Source organism: Helobdella robusta (genome assembly GCF_000326865.2).
Source record: "Helobdella robusta unplaced genomic scaffold HELROscaffold_6, whole genome shotgun sequence".
Classification (NCBI taxonomy): Eukaryota; Metazoa; Annelida; class Clitellata; order Rhynchobdellida; family Glossiphoniidae; genus Helobdella; species Helobdella robusta.
In genome coordinates this window covers 1,174,339-1,194,227 of record NW_008705330.1, presented here as the reverse complement: position 1 = coordinate 1,194,227, position 19,889 = coordinate 1,174,339, and the positions used below count along the sequence as shown (strand labels likewise).

General features: G+C 30.5%; 3 protein-coding genes across 3 annotated transcripts in view; 2 read left to right on the top strand and 1 right to left on the bottom strand.

The window, feature by feature from the left end:
* HELRODRAFT_164065 (hypothetical protein) overlaps positions 1 to 2,305 on the top strand; it is a gene marked incomplete at both ends in the record, with an annotated part of 2,749 nt that extends 444 nt beyond the window's left edge. The window contains one exon of the mRNA XM_009029112.1: positions 2,176 to 2,305. Coding sequence (XP_009027360.1) covers positions 2,176 to 2,305 — 130 coding nt within the window. The remainder of the gene's footprint in view (positions 1 to 2,175) is intronic.
* A 3,737-nt stretch (positions 2,306 to 6,042) lies between these two features.
* HELRODRAFT_164063 (hypothetical protein) lies at positions 6,043 to 12,269 on the top strand (the record flags this gene model as incomplete). The annotated part of the gene is made up of 3 exons (XM_009029111.1): positions 6,043 to 6,398; positions 6,645 to 6,747; positions 12,135 to 12,269. The coding sequence occupies 3 exons, from the start codon at positions 6,043 to 6,045 to the stop codon at positions 12,267 to 12,269; spliced, it is 594 nt and encodes a 197-aa protein (XP_009027359.1).
* A 4,242-nt stretch (positions 12,270 to 16,511) lies between these two features.
* HELRODRAFT_164062 (hypothetical protein) lies at positions 16,512 to 19,877 on the bottom strand (the record flags this gene model as incomplete). Its single annotated transcript, XM_009029110.1, has 4 exons — positions 16,512 to 16,613; positions 16,952 to 17,192; positions 17,596 to 18,171; positions 19,699 to 19,877. The coding sequence occupies 4 exons, from the start codon at positions 19,875 to 19,877 to the stop codon at positions 16,512 to 16,514; spliced, it is 1,098 nt and encodes a 365-aa protein (XP_009027358.1).
* Positions 19,878 to 19,889: the final 12 nt, after the last annotated feature.

Here is a 19,889-nt window from a genome sequence, read left to right as displayed (position 1 = left end):
TCTTTTATTCCATTTTGTTTCAATTTGACATTACATTTAACGCATTGATTTAATACAATTACAATTTAATATACTTTGTTCAATTACCCAAGGCTCCGACGATGGCATCTTTGCCGAAACAGCTGTCAGCCTAGTTATGACACAATTATTGAATAAATATGATTATGCAAAACTGCGTTCTGTTGAATCGATTAAAAAACAGTTAATAAATGCTGAATGGGCAACAGTTTTTAACGAAATTTGCTTAAGCGAAAACCTCGTACCAAAATATATATATATACATATATATATATATATATATATATATATATATATATATATATATATATATATATATATATGTTGGTAGTAGACCATAATTTTTTAAGATTCTATAAATTCTACCGAATGATTGGCGTTAATATGTTTGCAGTTCGTTTTTTCGATTTTTCTCACTAAAGTTTTTTGGTGAACGTTTAGTTTATTAAAATTCAAAATAAACTTATTTTCCGAATTCATGATGCAAATAAGGCCATATTTCGATTCCGAATGAATCATCATCAGTGCAAGTTGATCAATATAGGGAAATATTTACTTTGTGAAAATGAACTTTTGTCACTATTTACAATGCTATGCGATGGATTTACTAACGATGAATATATCATCCACGTAGCGTGCGTATATCAAGGGTTTGTTGTCCGGATCATTAAATATTCTCGCCTCTAGATCGGCCATATAGGATTTGGCAAATACCGGACCAAGAGGAGAACCCATCGCTACGCCATCGAATTGTCGATACAGTAAACCATCAGGAGCGGTGAAGGGATTTTCCACGGTACATAATTTCAGAAGCTTTATGAGTATATATATATATATATATAATCCATGAAGGCTTAGACATTTTTGTGCTGGTAGAGGCATGGCATGGGTCACCAGATATTTCTGTAAAATCATCTACACTACCTGGATATCGTTATGTTGATTATCTTAGATTAAATGATCCATTTCATGGAGGAATAATATATTATATTTAGATCAAGTTTCAGATATAAAGTAATTGAATTACCCGTTTTGGTTACGTTTGAGGCTGTTGCTCTTAAATTGTTTATAAATAACAAAGATTATATTTATTGGCGTTATACCGACCAGGCTCTGCTCAAGTAAATGCCTTGTTTTTTGATGAAATTTTGCGTGTTCTGGAGATCATTACAATTTTAAGTTCAAATATTTTGTTGACTGGCGATTTTGACATTCATGTCGAAAAATTGAATGATCGTCATGCCGTTAGTTTGCTAGAGATTTTTGAACAATTCCACTTGATAAACCTCATAAACAAGCCGACACATGTCTGTGATGGTACTTTGGATTTAGTTGCTAGTTCAATCAATTTTCATGTTTCAAATAGTTAAATATTTCGTAGCGGCGTTTATTCAGATCATAGTTTAATTCATATCAATATACTAATGGTACGAGAGTGTCATCAGAAAACTTATAGATTAACCAGATTGTGGAATCGAATTGATCAAGATATGTTATAAATGCATGTTTTGAATTCTCCACTCTTTATGCCATGCCAGAGTAAAGACATAGATCACGAATTTGAACTTTTCAATGAGCAGCTAAAGAAAATTGCTGATTTAATTGCACTTCTTTGTGTTGTTGATTATAGAAGTAATCTTACTGATCCTTAGTTTGACAATGAATGCAGAACTGCTAAAAGATATTGCCGAAGTAAAGAAAGAAAGTATAGACGTTGTTTATCTCTAGCAAATCACAATGATTGGGTCAATGCATTAATAGAAAAATCATATGACGTTATAAGTTCATTTGGATTGTCATATCATCAAGAAAATAGCAAGTAATGTTGAAAAACTTGTTGAATGTCTGATAAAAGTAGAACGTGGATGTCAAGCAACTGCCTTAGATTAAATTAAGACAAATCTACTTATAGGAATTTGGCAAAAACTGTCAAAACTAAAAATTAATTCTATCAAAATTTCGAAATTGGAAGTAATGAAATAGAATTTTGTCGAGAAGCAACTAATTTGAGTTTATTTTCGATTCCATGCCACTATTATTGTCATTTAAGGATAGGATGATTAAGAATTTGATAATGGAGAATTTAAATAAATTAAATTTATTAGGAAATAACTATAAAGGCATAGGTATAGCTCATGATCTGACCAAAAATTAAAGGGCACAAGTAAAGGAACTGGTGGATGAGACCAAAGAGAAAGAAAAGGTTGAATCGGGGGTATACATATACAGAGTAAGGGGTATTCCAGGAAAGATGCGCATTGTAAAATTGTTGGCAAAAAGAGTATAGTTGATTTAAAAATACTATATTCTAACGTGGACTGTATGGTAAATAAACTTAACGAAATAAAGGCTCTGGTAAATTTATATGATTATGATATTATGCTCTTTACTGGGACTAATTCAAAAAATTTGTTAGAGGATATCTTGTTTTCAGAGTTTGTAATTGATGGATATAAGCTTTTGACTGTCAACTTTATGAAAAAAGGATATAAAGGAGTCTGTTGTTATGTTAAGTCGTACCCATGGATATAGTGGATATGGCACAAGAATTAATTCCCGGCTAATAATTTCACTGGCCCTTAAAGTGAATTAGTTTATGATATTTTGAACGAATTTTCAACTGACTATTGTTTTTGGCCAAATGAAAAGAGCGAACATCTATATATGTTTTTGTTATTAATCTCAATAAAGAAAAAAAATGATTGTTTATATTATCTGCACTTTCAATGATATGATCTTTAAGGTTTAATAGATCTTTATTTGCCAACTCACTCAAAACACTTGATACAACAATTGTTCTATTCATTTTAGACCAGTCTGTCACCATTTTCAAATGTCTTTCGGTGACACGGCAAATCTGATTGACAAATATGAATTAGTCAAAAAATATATATTAGGCAATATGTTATATAAAAATGAAGAAATTAAAGATCAATATTTTTCCAGCATGCAAATAAAAATAAACATGGAAAAAAATTATTTTCTGACCTGAACAACACCACAGGATGGGAAAACTAGACCACCATTGTCTTTTAGTATCAGAAGCTGTTGGTGTAACATGGTAGCTTGTCCTTTTATATCAATAAGTGTAAATCTACACTTGTTACAATCGATTGTTTTGGCAACTTTTCTAACAACCCATCCAGCAATATACGCTACTGCACTGTCGATGATAGTGGACATGGTGTTAGATGGATTTTCAATGACAGTGGACATGGTATTAGATGTCATTATTTGTGAATCTAAATACGTCTCTTCAAAAATATCCCCTCTAATTAAACTACCATTTGATTCTAAAAATTTTTTATCAGCCCATGTGTTACGAACAAGTTTCAACATGTGACAGGCATCAAATATTACATAGATTTCTCTATTAATTGATGGTAATTTAAAAGATGGTTTGACAAAGGTAGGCAAATCAAAGACACATCCAAGTTTTATGCACATAACAATGTTTGTTCGTAAGCCATCCATCACCAGCATCACTACCAGTATTTGAACAATAATAACATTCAGGTAACATTGATAAAATAACTTTAAAAAATCTAAAAAACAAAACAGAAATTGTAAAAAGTTTTAACAAGAATTATACTTTCAATCCAATCTTTTCCAAAGCTTCAAGTGCGTTCAATACAAGAACTTGTTGCGTAGTTGCTGACATGCTTTTGAACAAAAAGTAAGCAAGGGGAAACTTCCATGAACCTGACGTACCAACTATCATTAAAACCAGGGCCTGTGTTGCCAATTCATTGGATGTGTAGTCTCCAACAAAATGTTCATAACCGGAATAGACACCTTTATGTTTTAAATATATCAGTTGTTCCCGAATTGACATACTATCTATCATCAAAGAACAGTGTGTAAATTGTTTTGCATCTGTTTCGTGTTTTTTCTTCAGGAAATTCAACATAGAACGATTGAGGCCTGGTCCTCCATCTACAGATTCTAACCACCTTAATACATTTAAATACTTAAATTTTTAATTTGTAATTATATATATAATATTAAACAATAACTTACCGTGCTAATGTACGTTTATGTGGCAGATGTAATCCTTTACATTTCAAAAACTGGTAGCTTTTTCCACCGTACAAATGTAATGTCAATGCAAAACGCTTTTGTTCTTCAGTATAGGTTTTGTTCGGTTTCATGAAAAGTTTTGTTGGAATATCTGAAATGCCAATTCAATATTAAAAATTAAAAAAAGTGGCATACGTAAAGGTTTGTTGCTAAAAATTATTTTTAAAGTTTAATAATTAGCATACCTGAATATGAAAGTAATGTTGAAGTAAGTTCATCGTTGTATTTTTTCAACATCTTAATTTCATTTCTATATACTTCAAGTTTGACTTTTAATCTTTTAATTTTTTTGTTGTAGTTATATAGAACTTTTCTGGTAGTTTTTAATAATATATCTAATTTTTTAGCTTTCCTTTTCAAGCTTCTAGGTGTCAATGCATCAATACCAGTCTGTAAAATTTTTCATTTTCCTTTCAACAACTTATATTAAGTATTTTAACAATCATTTATAATTCTGGTTATAGTTATAGAAACATGTGTTAAAATACTAAATTACATTTTTCACTATTTTTTATTTATTAAATGAACCATCATACATACAAACCAATTTAACAATTGATGTTGATGGAACTGCAACATTTTCTAAAGATGCAACATTTTCTATCTGAAGTTTGAATATTACACATGAATGAATGTATGCATCAAAGTATGTGTGGTAGATTCATCATAAACTTTGTGAAATAAATACCTTGAACATGTACTTACATATGTGTATCTTCTTATTGACATAAAATAAAAAAAATAAATATTAATTGTAGCGCATGCAATCAGTAATATATTAATCTAAGTAAATTTTATATTCAAACAAACATACTGGTTCATCAGTTGATTTTTTCTCCATCATTATTGGTGATTGCATTTCAGATAGAGTATCTACTTGATCATTTGATAAAATCTGAAAATGATAAATATTCAATACACTTGATTGTGTGATTTGCAGGAACAAATATCTAATTAATATACTAACTATAATATGTTAGTGTCTTGCAATTAATTAATTAGTGATTCATTTTTCATGATGCACCAATAATTAGTTATTTCTTTATTTTAAATTTTTAATGTTAATCTTAATGTTAGCTTAATTTTTTTAAAACTATTTAAATTAGAAATTTTTTATTAGTTACAAAAAGAACAAAACCTTTGGAAATACTGTAGGAACTGATGTTTTTTTGAGCAACATTTTAGAACCTACTTTGTAAAAGTATTCTTGTAAAAAATGCCTACTGCAGATGAAGATATTTTTTCTACTACAAAAATTTGTAATGTGATTTTTTATATTCCCTTCCCACTGTATTCTTTGACTGTCATCTTTTGGTAGTCTGGTTTGGTTTTATTATTGTAAAAAAAGCTTAACTATTTTATGTTAAAATTTTACTATTATTATATTAATTATACATACCTATGTAAAGTTACGCCGATATCTTTATAAGACCCATGACATTTGGACATTGAGCACATGGGCATGGTTAAACTTAACGTATATAAAATAATTAAACAAATAAGAAAATGACAGACGATGATCGGTTAAAAACTGATTACTTCCTTTAACTTAAATTCACTTTTAAACAATTATTGCTATTCTATGCATCAAATTTGTCAGATTTACCTTGATGTTATATATATATGAAAAATGTATGTATATATAACGCTTCTGCCATATCCATATTATATATATCCACGGTCGTACCTGAGTTCTTGTACTATGGATCTTTCTGTTAGATTTAAAAAATATATTTGTGTTCAATTATCGGGATATACAGAAGCTCTAAATTTTCTTCTGGTTTACAGAAGTCCTAACTCTGATCTCAATAACAATAGTAACTTACTTGTTCTATTGAAAAAGTTTTCGAAAATTAAGGGACTAAAAATTTACCTATTTTTTTTTTTTTTAAATTTACTAATATTGACTGGGACTTAGTATCAACACCAGGAAGTGTTAGGAGCATGGAATCTAGGTTTTTGAATTGTATGAGGGATCTGTATTTACATCAGCTGATTTCTAAAGCTACTAGGTTTCGTACTTCACAAAAATCCAATATATTGGACTTGATTCTAGTTCATGACAAGGATGTGGTTGCCAAAATCGATTATTACTCCCCAATTGGGAATAGTGATCATATTGTTCTGGTTTTCATATTGAGACATACTTGGAATTTAGTTATAAAACGTGCCAAGCAAAAATATAATTTTAACAAAGGTGAGTATGATAAGATGAGAGTTTATATCAGAACTGAATTAAGTAAAGAAATGTGTGTATTTAAACAAGTTTATAATGTTGTGAAACTCAATGAAGCCTGGAGGTACTTCTGTACTATACTGAACGATGCTACAAATAAATTTATTCCTTTAATTGATGTTGGGTGTCACAATAATGGATTTGCATTAAAATTTCCCAGAAACCTTATAAATCTGATTCAATATAAAAATAGATTATGGAAGAAATATGTCACTTCTAAAAGTTGTATAATCTTTAATGAATATAAAAAATGATATTAAAATAAAAATATTTTTCAATTTAATATTAATTTTATGATTAATTTTTCAAGAAAAATAAAAGACAACCCAAAAGTGTTCTGGCAGAACATTAATAAAGCCAGAAAAAATAGAGGGGATATTGATGTCCTTCATAAGTTGGATGGTCAGGGCAAGGTTTTGAATGTTTACGATGACACTGAAAAGGCTAATTTATTTGGGCAAAACTTTTATAGTGTATTCAATTTATCTGTGAATGATGTTAATGATACTAATATGGGTAGTAGGTATTTTATTTCATCGGTGGACGATATAACTGTTACAGTTAAGGAAGTTTTATCTAAACTTATAAAAATTAATAAGTATAAATCAGCTGGGCCAGACAAATTATTCAACAGAGTATTATATGAATGGAGTGAAGAGATTGCACATTTTTTATGCAGCTTATTTAATATGTCATTAAAGCTTCGTACGATACCTGATGAATGGAGACACAGTATAATAGTGCCAGTTTTTAAAAAAGGAGATGTCTGCAATGTAACAAATTATAGACTAATATCTCTTTGTTATGTTTGTTGTAAGGTGATGGAAACATTGGTCAAAGATAATCTTATGTCTCATTTTATTAGCAATAATTTATTTGATTTTAGACAGTTTGGGTTTATGCCACATAAATCAGCTGCGATGCAGTTGCTAAAAATGGTAGATGACTGGAGTGTTGCGATTGATGAAGGCAAGTAAATTAATGTGATTTATACAGACTTTGAGAAAGCATTCGATAAAGTTGCTCATCACAAGTTAATTAAAAAATTATGCGAATATGGTGTGAATGGGATTGTGGTTGATTGGATTTCTGATTATCCTAGTGGTAGAACATTTGCAGTGTGTGTGAATGGAAGTCTGTCTGATAATTTTAAAGTGATTAGTGGGGTTCCACAGGGCAATGTGTTGGGATTAATTTTGTTTGTTATTTATGTGAACGATATTTTTTATTAATGTAAGAATGATTTTAATGTTGGGATGTATCTATATGCTGATGACGCTAAATTGTTCAAGTGTATCTCTTCTAATGATGATATGGAGGCCCTCCAGGCATATCTGGATGTTTTTTATGGGTGGCGTGTAAAATGGGAGCTTGGGGTGAATGTGGATAAATGTGTCGTTATGAATTATGGGCGTAGAGCATGTGGTAAGATATCTTATACTATGAATGGTTTACTTCTTGAAAATGTGGAATTTGTTAAAGATTTGGGGGTGATATTTGAACCGGACATGAAATTTCATAAACACGTTTATAATTCAATTAATAAGTGTAATATAACTCTAGGATTGATAAATAGACATTTTATGAAATTACCTAAACCCACTTTTTTAATCTTATATAAATCCCTTGTCAGGTCAAAGATAGAGTATGCTGCTTCGGTGTGGTTTCCCTGGTCTTTGAAAGTTATAGAAGATATTGAACGGATTCAGAAGAGGGCCACAAGAATGGTGAAAGATTGTATTGGACTCAATTATGACCAGAGATTAAGACTCCTCAATCTTCCCACACTGAGGTATAGACGAATCAGAGGTGATCTTATCACAGTTTTCAACATAACTAGGAACAGCGTATTATCATCGTGTTATCCTGTGTTAAAAAAACCTAACGATGATCGTACCAGGGGTCATCCGTTCAAGTTGTCTACTCATAGTTTTAACACAAATCATGGGAAACTTTGTTTTTCCAATAGGGTGGTTGAGTTATGGAACGGCTTGGATGCGGACAAAAATGTTGAAACATTTAAAATGAAGTTGGATCGACATATGAATTCTACGGACATGATGTTCAACTGGAGATTGCTGCCTTCAGATGTCTTCTCAGTCTTGGTATTTCTAATAAATGCTCTATCTCTGATAACTCATCATAGAATGTGGTCAATTTTGGAATGTTTACCAATAACTCTTCTTCAGTAGCAGATATCAAACTCTTGGCTTGAACAACCTCAAACATGGCTGCTACTTCCTTGATGGCTCTTGATCTGATCTGGAGTTCAGAATGGAAACGATCATCGCTCTCGTGTTTTCTTTCTGCTTCCAGCATCTCTCTCGCACTCGCCTGCCATCCTCTTCTTGAACCTGGGTCTGCTCTCTACTAAAATTCCATATTGGTCTGATTTTATAAGTGCCTGTTCAACTGCCTGCTTCACAAGATGATTGCGCTTCTCATACATAAAAAGTCTTAGTGTCTCTAGCTTTGTCACCACCTTGTCAAGACTTAAGCCCTTAGTCTAAAGGTACAGTTGCGTTAGATTTACTTCTTCAAGTACATCACACCAAAAGAAGAGGTAGCACAGAAAAGTGAAATTGCAGATAGCAGGTAAAAGACCTCGGGCTGTACCTCTTGTGTCTAGATTTTCCCCTGGATCACATAGACCTTCTATTGCCGCCACACATTCATCGAATTTTTCTTTCACAGCCTTTACTGCTGCGTGATGAGAACTCCAGCGTGTTGTTGATAATCTTTTGAATGAAACTCCAGTGTGGTTCATTAAAACATTCCTTCGGTGAGTGGAAGCAGCAAAGAATGAAAACATTGTCTCAAGAGTTCCAAAAAAAAGTCACGCACGAAGCATTTTCAGCAAAAGAGTGTCGGCCACACAAGTTAAGAGACTGGTCCACACAACCATTAAAAATAGCTTTCCTGTTCTTTCTTTTCAAAATGGCTTGTACACCCCCATGGATTCCAGCCATAGTCGCAGCATTGTCGTAACCTTGAGCGCGGTACATCATAAAGTCGAGTCCATCACTTTCCAAATTTTCGAGAATATCAGAACTGAGACCAGCAGCTTTTTTCTCTTTTAAAGGAAAAAATCCCAGAAACACTTCTCTTACTTCAACTTTTCTATTATGAATTTTCACATATCTGATAATTTCAGACATTTGGTCAGTGTGTAATGCGTCAGATGTGCTATCAAACATGATACCAAAACACCGGGCAGATTTTATATCCATGATAAGCTTCTCCTTCACATGATTTGCTAGGACACGAATAAACTCATTCTAAGTATTTGGTGCAAGATAAGATGCTGATGCTTTAGTTTTATGTGTGCTTTGCTTTAATGTTAATAGGTGCTCTTTTAGCAGAGTCATATTTAGAAAGCATCTCAACCATTTCAAGAAAGTTTCCTCTATTTAATGAAGATTCTTCTTCATTGTGGCCCCGAAAAGCCAGATTTTGCTTGGCGAGAAATAATGTAATATCGAGCAGCCTATGCAAGACGTCTCTCCACTTTTTCTTCTCTATGTCTATCAAGGCAATATTTTCTGCATCAATTGTTTTGTGCATTCTAAGTCTCACCTCCAAGGTTTTCCATTTTTCAAAGCAATGCAAGTGAGCATCGGATGTCTCATGATTAGACACTTTCGGGCTCATTTTCCACCATGTCTGAAACCCAGTCACAAATTTGGATGTTGTGTCTGTAGCATTAACGGCAAAGAGTCGGCAGCAAAAATAATTTAATTTCTCACTGACGGGAGAATAAACTATCCATGTTCGCAACACCTTCTCACCATTTGGCATCACCATATAAAACCACTCTTTGGATAGCTGGCGAACCTCACCTTTAGCTTTTAGATCTTGCCTTGTCAACATCCTGAAAGGCCCATATTTGTTCTGGATATATGCACTTCCTCTTTTGATGAATTGAACGCGCAATTGATCTGGAATTGGTATATTCCAATAAGAAGCATCATCCAAAACATTCAAATTTTTCTCCGTAGGTTCATTTTCAGTATCATATTTAGAGTCACTATTATCAGTCCACTCTTCTGTTACAAATTCATCTATTTCTTTTTCTTGTTCTGCTCTATTTTCTTCTATTATATTAATGTTTTCTTCTGCTGAATGCATACCAGCATCAGATAAATTAGTCTCATCAATGTGTGGTTGAGGAACTGTGTCTTTGGAAAAACTCTGGGCCTCATCTGATCCCTTTACATATTGCAGCATAGATCCGCGCAATGCAGATAGTATTTTATCTTTCTTTATTTTGGCTTTTCTTTGTTGACATCTGCTTAGCCTTTTTGTTGTATGAACTCCACCTCTACGTGGCATGATATAATATCCTTCAACAATAAATATATAAATATAAATAAATAAAATGAAGTTATTTGAAATTTGGTTGGTTAAAATTTAACCGTTAACTGTAAAAATTTTAAAATTATTTAAATGCTAATAAAACAAATTATATTTGTACTTACGGATCAGGGATCAACTTTTGTGAAATTACTTTGAATTGTTGTCGTATATCATTAAATTGATTAAAAATTAAATAATTAACTTGACTAACACACGCTTGTAGTGGGTGGGCAAAACAAACACTGTTGTACGTTATGTTAGACACGAACAAGTAAAATGTGCGCGGCCGCGGCGCTTAATAATTCGGACGTCGAATTCGAATGGTAAAACGTCGAATACAAAAATGATTTGAACGAAAAAAATTTTATTCATAATACATTTCTGGGCGCTGGGCGGGTTAGGCTGAATCAATGATAAGAATAATTTCAAGGAGGGACATAAAAACATGTACAGTGATATTTTGGTGTCACCCCTTGTGAGGGTGTCACCCGGTGCGGTCCGCACCCCCCGCACCTCCCTAGTGACGACACTGTTCTGTATCTCTTATGGCAAAAAGCCATTTTAAGTTTTAACAAAGGCATCCTAATAATAATAATAAACCCATAATATAAAAACAATATAAAAAATATTTGAACATTAATTAACGATAGTTAAAAAAATGAAAAGTCAAAAATTTAAAATAAAAATACAAAAAAGCAAAGCCTCTTTTCTTCTACTAGTCTGGGCCTAGTGTCTCCTGGCACAATGTAACATTTTTAAAACTTTTAAACAAATGAACTTTATAAAATCAAAATGGATCAAATATATAAATTTGAATTATATATAAGAATGGCTTTATAGTGTTGACCTTCTTCTCAAGGTCAGGAAACTTGGAAGCAAACTTTTTTAGCACCAAATTGTCAATGGGTTTTTCAGTTTTCCAATCTATATTTAGCTTCTTCCCAGTTGATGTGCCACCGGCGGCATTCTTGTAAACGTTTTTTTGCTGCTAAAATCATTCTACGGCAGTTTTAATCGATTTTTAACTTAATAATTTAACTGAATTATGTAAAATTTTTGGAATCATTTATTATTTGATCCATTTTGATTTTATAAAGTTCATTTGTTTAAAAGTTTTAAAAATGTTACATTGTGCCAGGAGACACTAGGCCCAGACTAGTAGAAGTAAAAAGGCTTTGCTTTTTTGTATTTTTATTTTAAATTTTTGACTTTTTATTTTTTTAACTATCGTTAATTAATATTCAAATATTTTTTATATTGTTTTTATATTATGGGTTTATTATTATTATTAGGATGCCTTTGTAAAATGGCTTTTTGTCATAAGAAATACAGAATACAAAGAGTTTCTTTATTTTAATTTATTGGGTATATATATATATATATTATATATATATAATATATATATATATATATATATATATATGATGAAAAATTTTAAATGCAGCTATTTTACTTTCAAATTTTAATCATATTTAGACGTTTTGCTCAATGGATGCACATCTCTGATCAAGCAACAGCAAAGGCAATCAAAGTCCAGAATCACAACGCTGCAGGCAACAATAAGAAAACTTATGAATGAATGTAATAAATTAAAAAATGAATTAGCTACATACAAACGTTTTATGTTATGTAACCATAGCAAAATGAATTGAAATTTTGATTAATTTTTTGTTTTTTTTTGGCTTCTAGATAAAAAACTCATACCATTTAAAAAGAGTTAACAAAGTATATAATGATAGTTACAAGACCTTTTATATGCAGCTGCATTTTCATGGTCCTCATGCATACCAATTTTAAAAAAATGTGGACTAACACTGCCACACTCGAGAACATTGAACAAGTAAAATTTTGTTAATAATGATATTCTGTAAACTAATATTGCTATATAAAGAAATATGTACTGCAAATGAAATATTGCAAATGCTCTTTAATCCTTGATTCGATAACAATAAAGCCTCAAATAACGTATAATAGGAAAATTGGTAGGTTTTTTAAAATTTATTTTGTTTGTAAAATTATGAATTTAAAATATAGCATATTTTGGTAGCATATGCTAGTTTATTCCTTGTGTGTTTTATTTATTTCTTGATTTTTTTTGTTTCCCATTTCACTATAAGCATTTGTCTTCAATTTTTTTAATTTTATTGATGTTATATGTTAAGCATAAATTATCAAACGCATTGTTTATTTGTGAAGATGACTTTATTGGATATGTTAACTATGGAGATGGGAATGAGGACATAGTTGCTTCAGAGGTGTTGGTTTTTTATGTTGTTGGTCTGAGAGAAGCTTGGAGGCATTAAATAGCTTATTTTTATAGAAATAAATTATCATCTCACAAGTTGAAAGATTTTATAGAGAAAGCCATTGATAAGTTACATAATGCCGGAGTTAGGGTGAATAACATTTGTTTTTCTTAAAGATATGTTAAAATTTTTATACATTATATTTATTTTTTAGGGTTGTTTCACTGGTAATGGATGGGTTGGCCACTAACGTTTCGGCATGAGGATTGCTTGGATGCTCTTTCACATTTCCAAACATGCAAACAAGTTTCTTGTCCCCAACAACCGGCCAGAAAATATATATCATATTTGATGCATGCCACATGCTGAAATTAATGAGGAATATGTTTCATTCTTATATGATATTTTATAATAATAGTCCATTCAAATGGAATCATATCGTAAACTTAGTTAATTATCAGCAACAAATCAAAATGAAACTAAAAAAAAAATTAACCAAAAATCGTGTAAATTTTGAGAAGCATAAGATGAAAGTTAAATATGCATCTTGAGTCTTTAGTTGCTCTGCGGCTAAATCATTGGAACTCTTAAACGGATTTCATGTTTTTTTCTGACGTTTTTGAAACAATAGCTTTTGTGAAAAACATCAATGATCTTTTCCATATATTGAACAGCAAACTGATACTAGATAGAGAATGGAAGCAATCCATTACAAAGAGCAACCTGACAGCCACTTTAGATAAACTTTATGAAATGAAAGCCTACTTACTAAGTTTGAAAAATTTAGATGGTGTTACATTTACAAAACTCAAAGGTTTTTTTTATATATCTCAATATCTAAACTAAAACTTAATTAAAAATAATTTCAGAAAAATGTGCATAATTGGCTTGGACAATTGACATATCCCTCAAAAGGAGTATTAAAAGTAAAACGATACATTTATTTATTTTCTGGTAAAAAAAATAAATTTTAATGATTTTCAGATCTGCCAAGAATCAGAAAGATTATTAAAAATAAATAATTATTGTTTTAAGAAAAAACTTGTAATTGAAAGCAACATATTCCCACAATGTGTCAACGAAGATTTATTTAACATGGAAAATCATTTCAATGATGTACAGAATGCAAACCACTATTATGAATTAATAAAAAAAATAATAACATCATGTACAACATTAAGACGTTTTAACTTAACTAAAAAGTTTTCTATCAACATGCAGTTTTAATAAAAGTAAATTAAATAATAAAATGCATACTATTTAAATTTATTAAATCAATTGTTTTATTGAATTTGTACAGTGCTTCTAATAGATTACATCAGAAGCAAATTCTACAACCTTAGTTTCATCTTTATATATATATATATATATATATATATATATATATATATATATATATATATATATATTTCACTTTTCAAGATAGTTGAAAGATAAATTTATAATTATGTAAATCAAACATTTTGCAGTTATACAACAAATAAACAAAACCGAAATCTAGAAATAAAAAAAGTAGGACTGATCTAACTACGAGTTAAGTTAATTACTAATTATAGCAAGATAGATGTTTTATAATCTACAAGCAAGAAATATAACAATTTACACATAAATATAAAAATATACATGTTTATGATCTAGCACCTTCAGAGTTATTTTATAAATAGTAATGTTATACTAAAAATTATTAAACATTCCATACCTATTCTGTTAAAAATCAACAGTTTTATAAAATTTAATTAAATCAATAGCATAATGAATTTCATGTTAGCTTAATATTAATTAAACTATTATTTTTTTAATATATTAATGTCAATTACAGTTGAAATAGTTAAGTTAAAAAATTTGATTTTAACAAATTATTATATAATTAATTTAATATATTAATAAATAATATATAAATCATAGCATTTAAAGTTAAAACAGAAAAAAAAGATTGTTTGCTTTTACTACCAAAAGAAATTTTAAAAACCTCTTCTGTGTGATTAAATTTGGTTTGGGTATGTTATGTTGAAAGCAAATATTCCTTTGTATTGTAAGCTTTGGGGTGTTGAAAGATTCTAGTTTAGGACATATGCACAGGAATTACATCTCAATTCAAAAATTATTAGTTGATTAATTTATTTATAACAATATAAATTGATTATGAGTTAAGTTTTTTAAATATTAATAACATTTCATTTTTACAATAAAATTTTTACCGACTTCTTTTCGTTTTCTAGATTTTAATTCAATTTAGGTTAGGAATGATTCTCACTCTAATAGTCTAATCATCGTGATTCGTGGGTGCTGGGAAAATGAATGAAGGAATCTTTATTTCAGAAAAATGAGGATCGCTAACGAACTTATTATAAATCTTCGATTTTGCTTATGCCCCAAAAAAATGGCAATATCTATTTAACGATTAAATACGACACCTTATAAATTAACCTAAAACTTCACGGAATGTTGAAAACGAAATAAATTTTAACAAACGAGCTGAATGCAGATCGGCAGAGTCATTAACATAACTTCGGGAAGGCCAAGGTTTTTTCTAATTAAATCTCAGATTTTTCTAAAAATAAACCAAAATGGTCATGAATAATTAATTTTTAGGAACTTGCTTCCAGAGGTAACTTGCCCGTTGAAAAAAATTTTCAATGTTAAAACGCTGGTAGGGCGCTTCCAGTTATATAATTCCATGGTGTCTCCTGGCACAATGTAACATTTTTAAAACTTTTAAACAAATGAACTTTATAAAATCAAAATGGATCAAATAATAAATGATTCCAAAAATTTTACATAATTCAGTTAAATTATTAAGTTAAAAATCGATTAAAACTGCCGTAGAATGATTTTAGCAGCAAAAAAACGTTTACAAGAATGCTGCCGGTGGCACATAAACAGGGAAGAAGCTAAATATAGATTGGAAAACTGAAAAACCCATTGACAATTTGGTGCTAAAAAAGTTTGCTTCCAAGTTTCCTGACCTTGAGAAGAAGGTCAACACTATAAAGCCATTCTTATATATAATTCAATGGTCTGTACAGAGATTATATCATATCAGTGATAGGCAACTAACTAAATACTTGTAGTTAAACTGTAACTATTTTGCAACTTAAAATATGTAGTTTAACTATTAATTGTAAATTTACTTTTGAAAACAGTTAACTAAACTAAAAAAAGGCAATTAAACTTTTCAAAACTATTTTTATATTCACTTTTTGACAGGTAGAATTCTGAATCAGCATTAAAACTTAAACACACCAGCCATTTTATTTACTGTCATTACTTCTAAACAATTCAAAAAAATTAATTTAAATATAAAAAAGACAAGAATTAAAGCCTTCCTAATAACATAAAAGCACAACTTAGTTTAAAAATCTTTTAAAAAAATCAAACACATACATTTGCTAGAATGAAATTTATAAATTAAAAAAACAAAACACGTCGAATCATTATTTTTACAGAAAATTCAGTAATAATTTTCATAGTCTTATATAGTTAGTTTAACTTTAAACAATATAGCGCCTCGTGTAAAAAAAACTTCTGAAAAGGAAGTATGTTTATTTAATCCTAGACTGAAGAAACACTGGCATCTAACATCCGACAGCGGCGCGCACTGAACATTTGTGAAGCAACGCTGAATAATCTTCAATAGCAGCTGAACTTGGTAGTGTGGCGTTACTTTTAAGGAATACCTCCGCAACAGTAGGATATGACATTAGTAGGATATGACATCAGTAGGATATGACATCATAGGCTGTTGACATCAGATTTAGAAGCCAGGTACCCAGAGATCTGCATATACATGTTTAGCATATACAGGTTAAGATTTTATAAATTCTTTTTTATACAAAAAAAATCTACAATTAAAAAATGATAATTACTTAACAATTATTTAGTTATTACTACATTATCGGACATTGCCACTGCTATACTAGTCTGTTCAGTTGTCTTAAAGAAGCTATAGAGATCTTCATTGTCTGAAGATCTTTCCATTTTCAAATAGTACGTGTGCTTGTGCTGATTTTGCTACCTCTTGCTGAACTTGTTGCACAAATGTCAGCAACAAATGCCTTGCTTGCATACGTCTTTGGTCGTCATGTAAGAATGACAAATTGAATCTCGGATGGAGAATTGTGGCTACGCGGTGCTCATCGCTTTCTAGTACTGTCTGAAATTTTTTTGTTGTTCCTCTCATCATTGCCGTGGTGAGAGGTTGCATAATCTGGTCATTGCTAGCAATCTGAAGCAGAGTCTCGTCTAAGAAATTTTCACTAGGTGACAAAGTTTTAAAAGTTTTGGAAATGATAATAATAGTATCAATTCTTTTCAAATCACGGGTGCCTAATAGATATTGCATCAACTTTCTAATGAAAATGAAGTTTTTTTCATGGAAGAATACAATTCTTCAATCTTGCGGTAAAAACATAGATTACAAGCCTAAGGAATAAGCTAATTTGAACCAGGAATGGGCTAATGACAAAACGTCTAATTTAAATTGTCAATAAAAAATTGTTCATGATTTTGTTTATGTAAATGTTGATGCGTTAAAAATGCACATACACTCTTTTGTCAATTTGAAATAAGTGACATTTGTTTTATTAACGACTCAGTATCACAAAAAAAACAATTGATGTTAAATTAGCTAATCACAAGTTATTTTCAGTGTTAAAAAACTTTTTTACAAATTCCCTGTTTCGGTAAAGTTCATCATCTGGTAGAGTCGATCGTCTCGTTTTTGAAGAAAGAAAATCAGCCACCACTGGCCGAGGATCAAAATTTGCGGTACCTATAGCATTTAAAGCAATGCATAATCGGTCATTCACAGTATTTCTCGACATAGATGATCGAAGGTCGCTTTTTAATTCTGTATGGCATGAAATTACCCGTTCCGTGATCATGCTGTGAGGACAAGTTATAAGAAATGTTTGAACCAGCTTGTTTAAAACAGACGACGGTGTTGTTTTTTGTAGCAATAAGTACAACTTGGCAGTATTGCTTTCATGCGGCTTAAAAGATGAAGCACCAAATGATGAATAGTAACCAATAGCATCATCTACAAATTCTGAAACATAATTATCACCAAAAATATCTGATACAATTTGCCGACCGGTTTTGATCATTGATTCAGCATTTTCAGCATTGGCAACATCTATAATTGCCTTTACTTGTAAATCCTGATCGACATCCAACCTTCTCTCAAGGAAGTTTTTTGCACATGTGATTATCTCAAGACGCACTGCTTCAAAATTTCTATTGCGTGTTGTAACATACAAGTTTTTCACATTTCTCTGAAATTGATTATTTATTTATTTGAACAAAGCACGGGCCCATTACCGAATTTACAGGAAAAAAAATACATAGTATTATACATGCATACCACGATACATTCGTACAATTGCTTCGCAAGTATAACCACGAAGATAATGCATTATACCATGGCAGATTGAAAATAATTTCCAAAAACAATAAATTAACACTAACAGTGTCTTGAGTGTCACCATAAATGCAAACTTATAAACCAAGATATAATAAAATACTTTATCCATCTAACCCCATTAATCCCATCCTACACCTGAATAGCATAAAATTAACTACACATTTCCCATGCAATAGAGAAAATAAACAAACATTCATGCATCCATCTAATTTCCTTAACCTCCCCTACCCATATACCAACTCATATACCCACCTACTCATGAATCATTAATTATTATATCAGATAATTATATTAGAACCTAGAAATTTCATTAACTATTTACCAATCAATAAAAAAAACCAAACAATCAGAAAAACAATAATAATAATAATAAGAAAGTTATGAAGTCAATATAAAATATAATTAACCAAAAAATTTATAAATGAAATACGCACATGCATTTAACCATAAAATGGGTAATGAAATAATCAATCCAAGTCAATCATACATATTCCCAGTCATTACTGATAAAAAATAAAACAAGTACATATTTTTACCTATATTTATGCTCATATTATTACCATATAATAATTATTACATTAACCTCATAATAATGAGTATTATAAATGTTGCATAAGTAATTCTCTCATTAATCCACTCCCATCCATCCATGAAAATTCTTATTCAATCATACTAATAGATTAAAAATCTCAAACCATTCCTACTTATCAACACACACATCCAATTGAACCGTCAGTTTAAAAGTATCACCTATATTGAAATTTAGCATCACCCCAAAACAAATCCAAACGAGATTTAAAAACACTTGTATTTGGAGAGTCGACAACAGATTGCGGGAGTCTATTCCAGTCCGCGACTACTCTGTTACAAAAAAAATATTTTCTAACATCCTTGTGAGATTAACCTGTTGACAACTTCATATGATGCCCTCTAGTTCTCCCATCATTATTGAGCAACATGAACGAATGATCAGTATCTGGATTGGCCACCAACATTTTATATAAAAAAAATCAGGTCCGCTCTAGTTCTTCGATATTTCAAAGAATGCAAGTTCAATTTTTTTAATCTATCAATATACTCTAAACCATAACAAGAACGGATAGATCTAGTAGCTCTTCTTTGAACTTTTTCAATCATTTGTATTAGGTTTATGTGATGTGGGCACCAAACCTGTACCGCATACTCTAGATGTGGTATGACCAAGCCTTTGTAGAAACATAGGTAAGCTTCTTCATCAATAAGTCTAAAATGCCTGTTTATTATGCCCAACATTGTGTTGGCTAACTTAGCTTTACTATATATATGATCTCTAAAAGTGAGTTTATCATCAACAAACACACCTAAGTCTTTTATCAGAATCCCACATTTCATAAATATTATTATATTTATTTCCGAACTTCAATACGCAACATTTATCTACATTTGGAATCATACGCCAGACATTTAGCCAATTTTGCATATTGGTCACATTTAGTTGCATGGACTTCAAGTCATCTGGACATTTGATAATTTTAAACATCTTTGCATCATC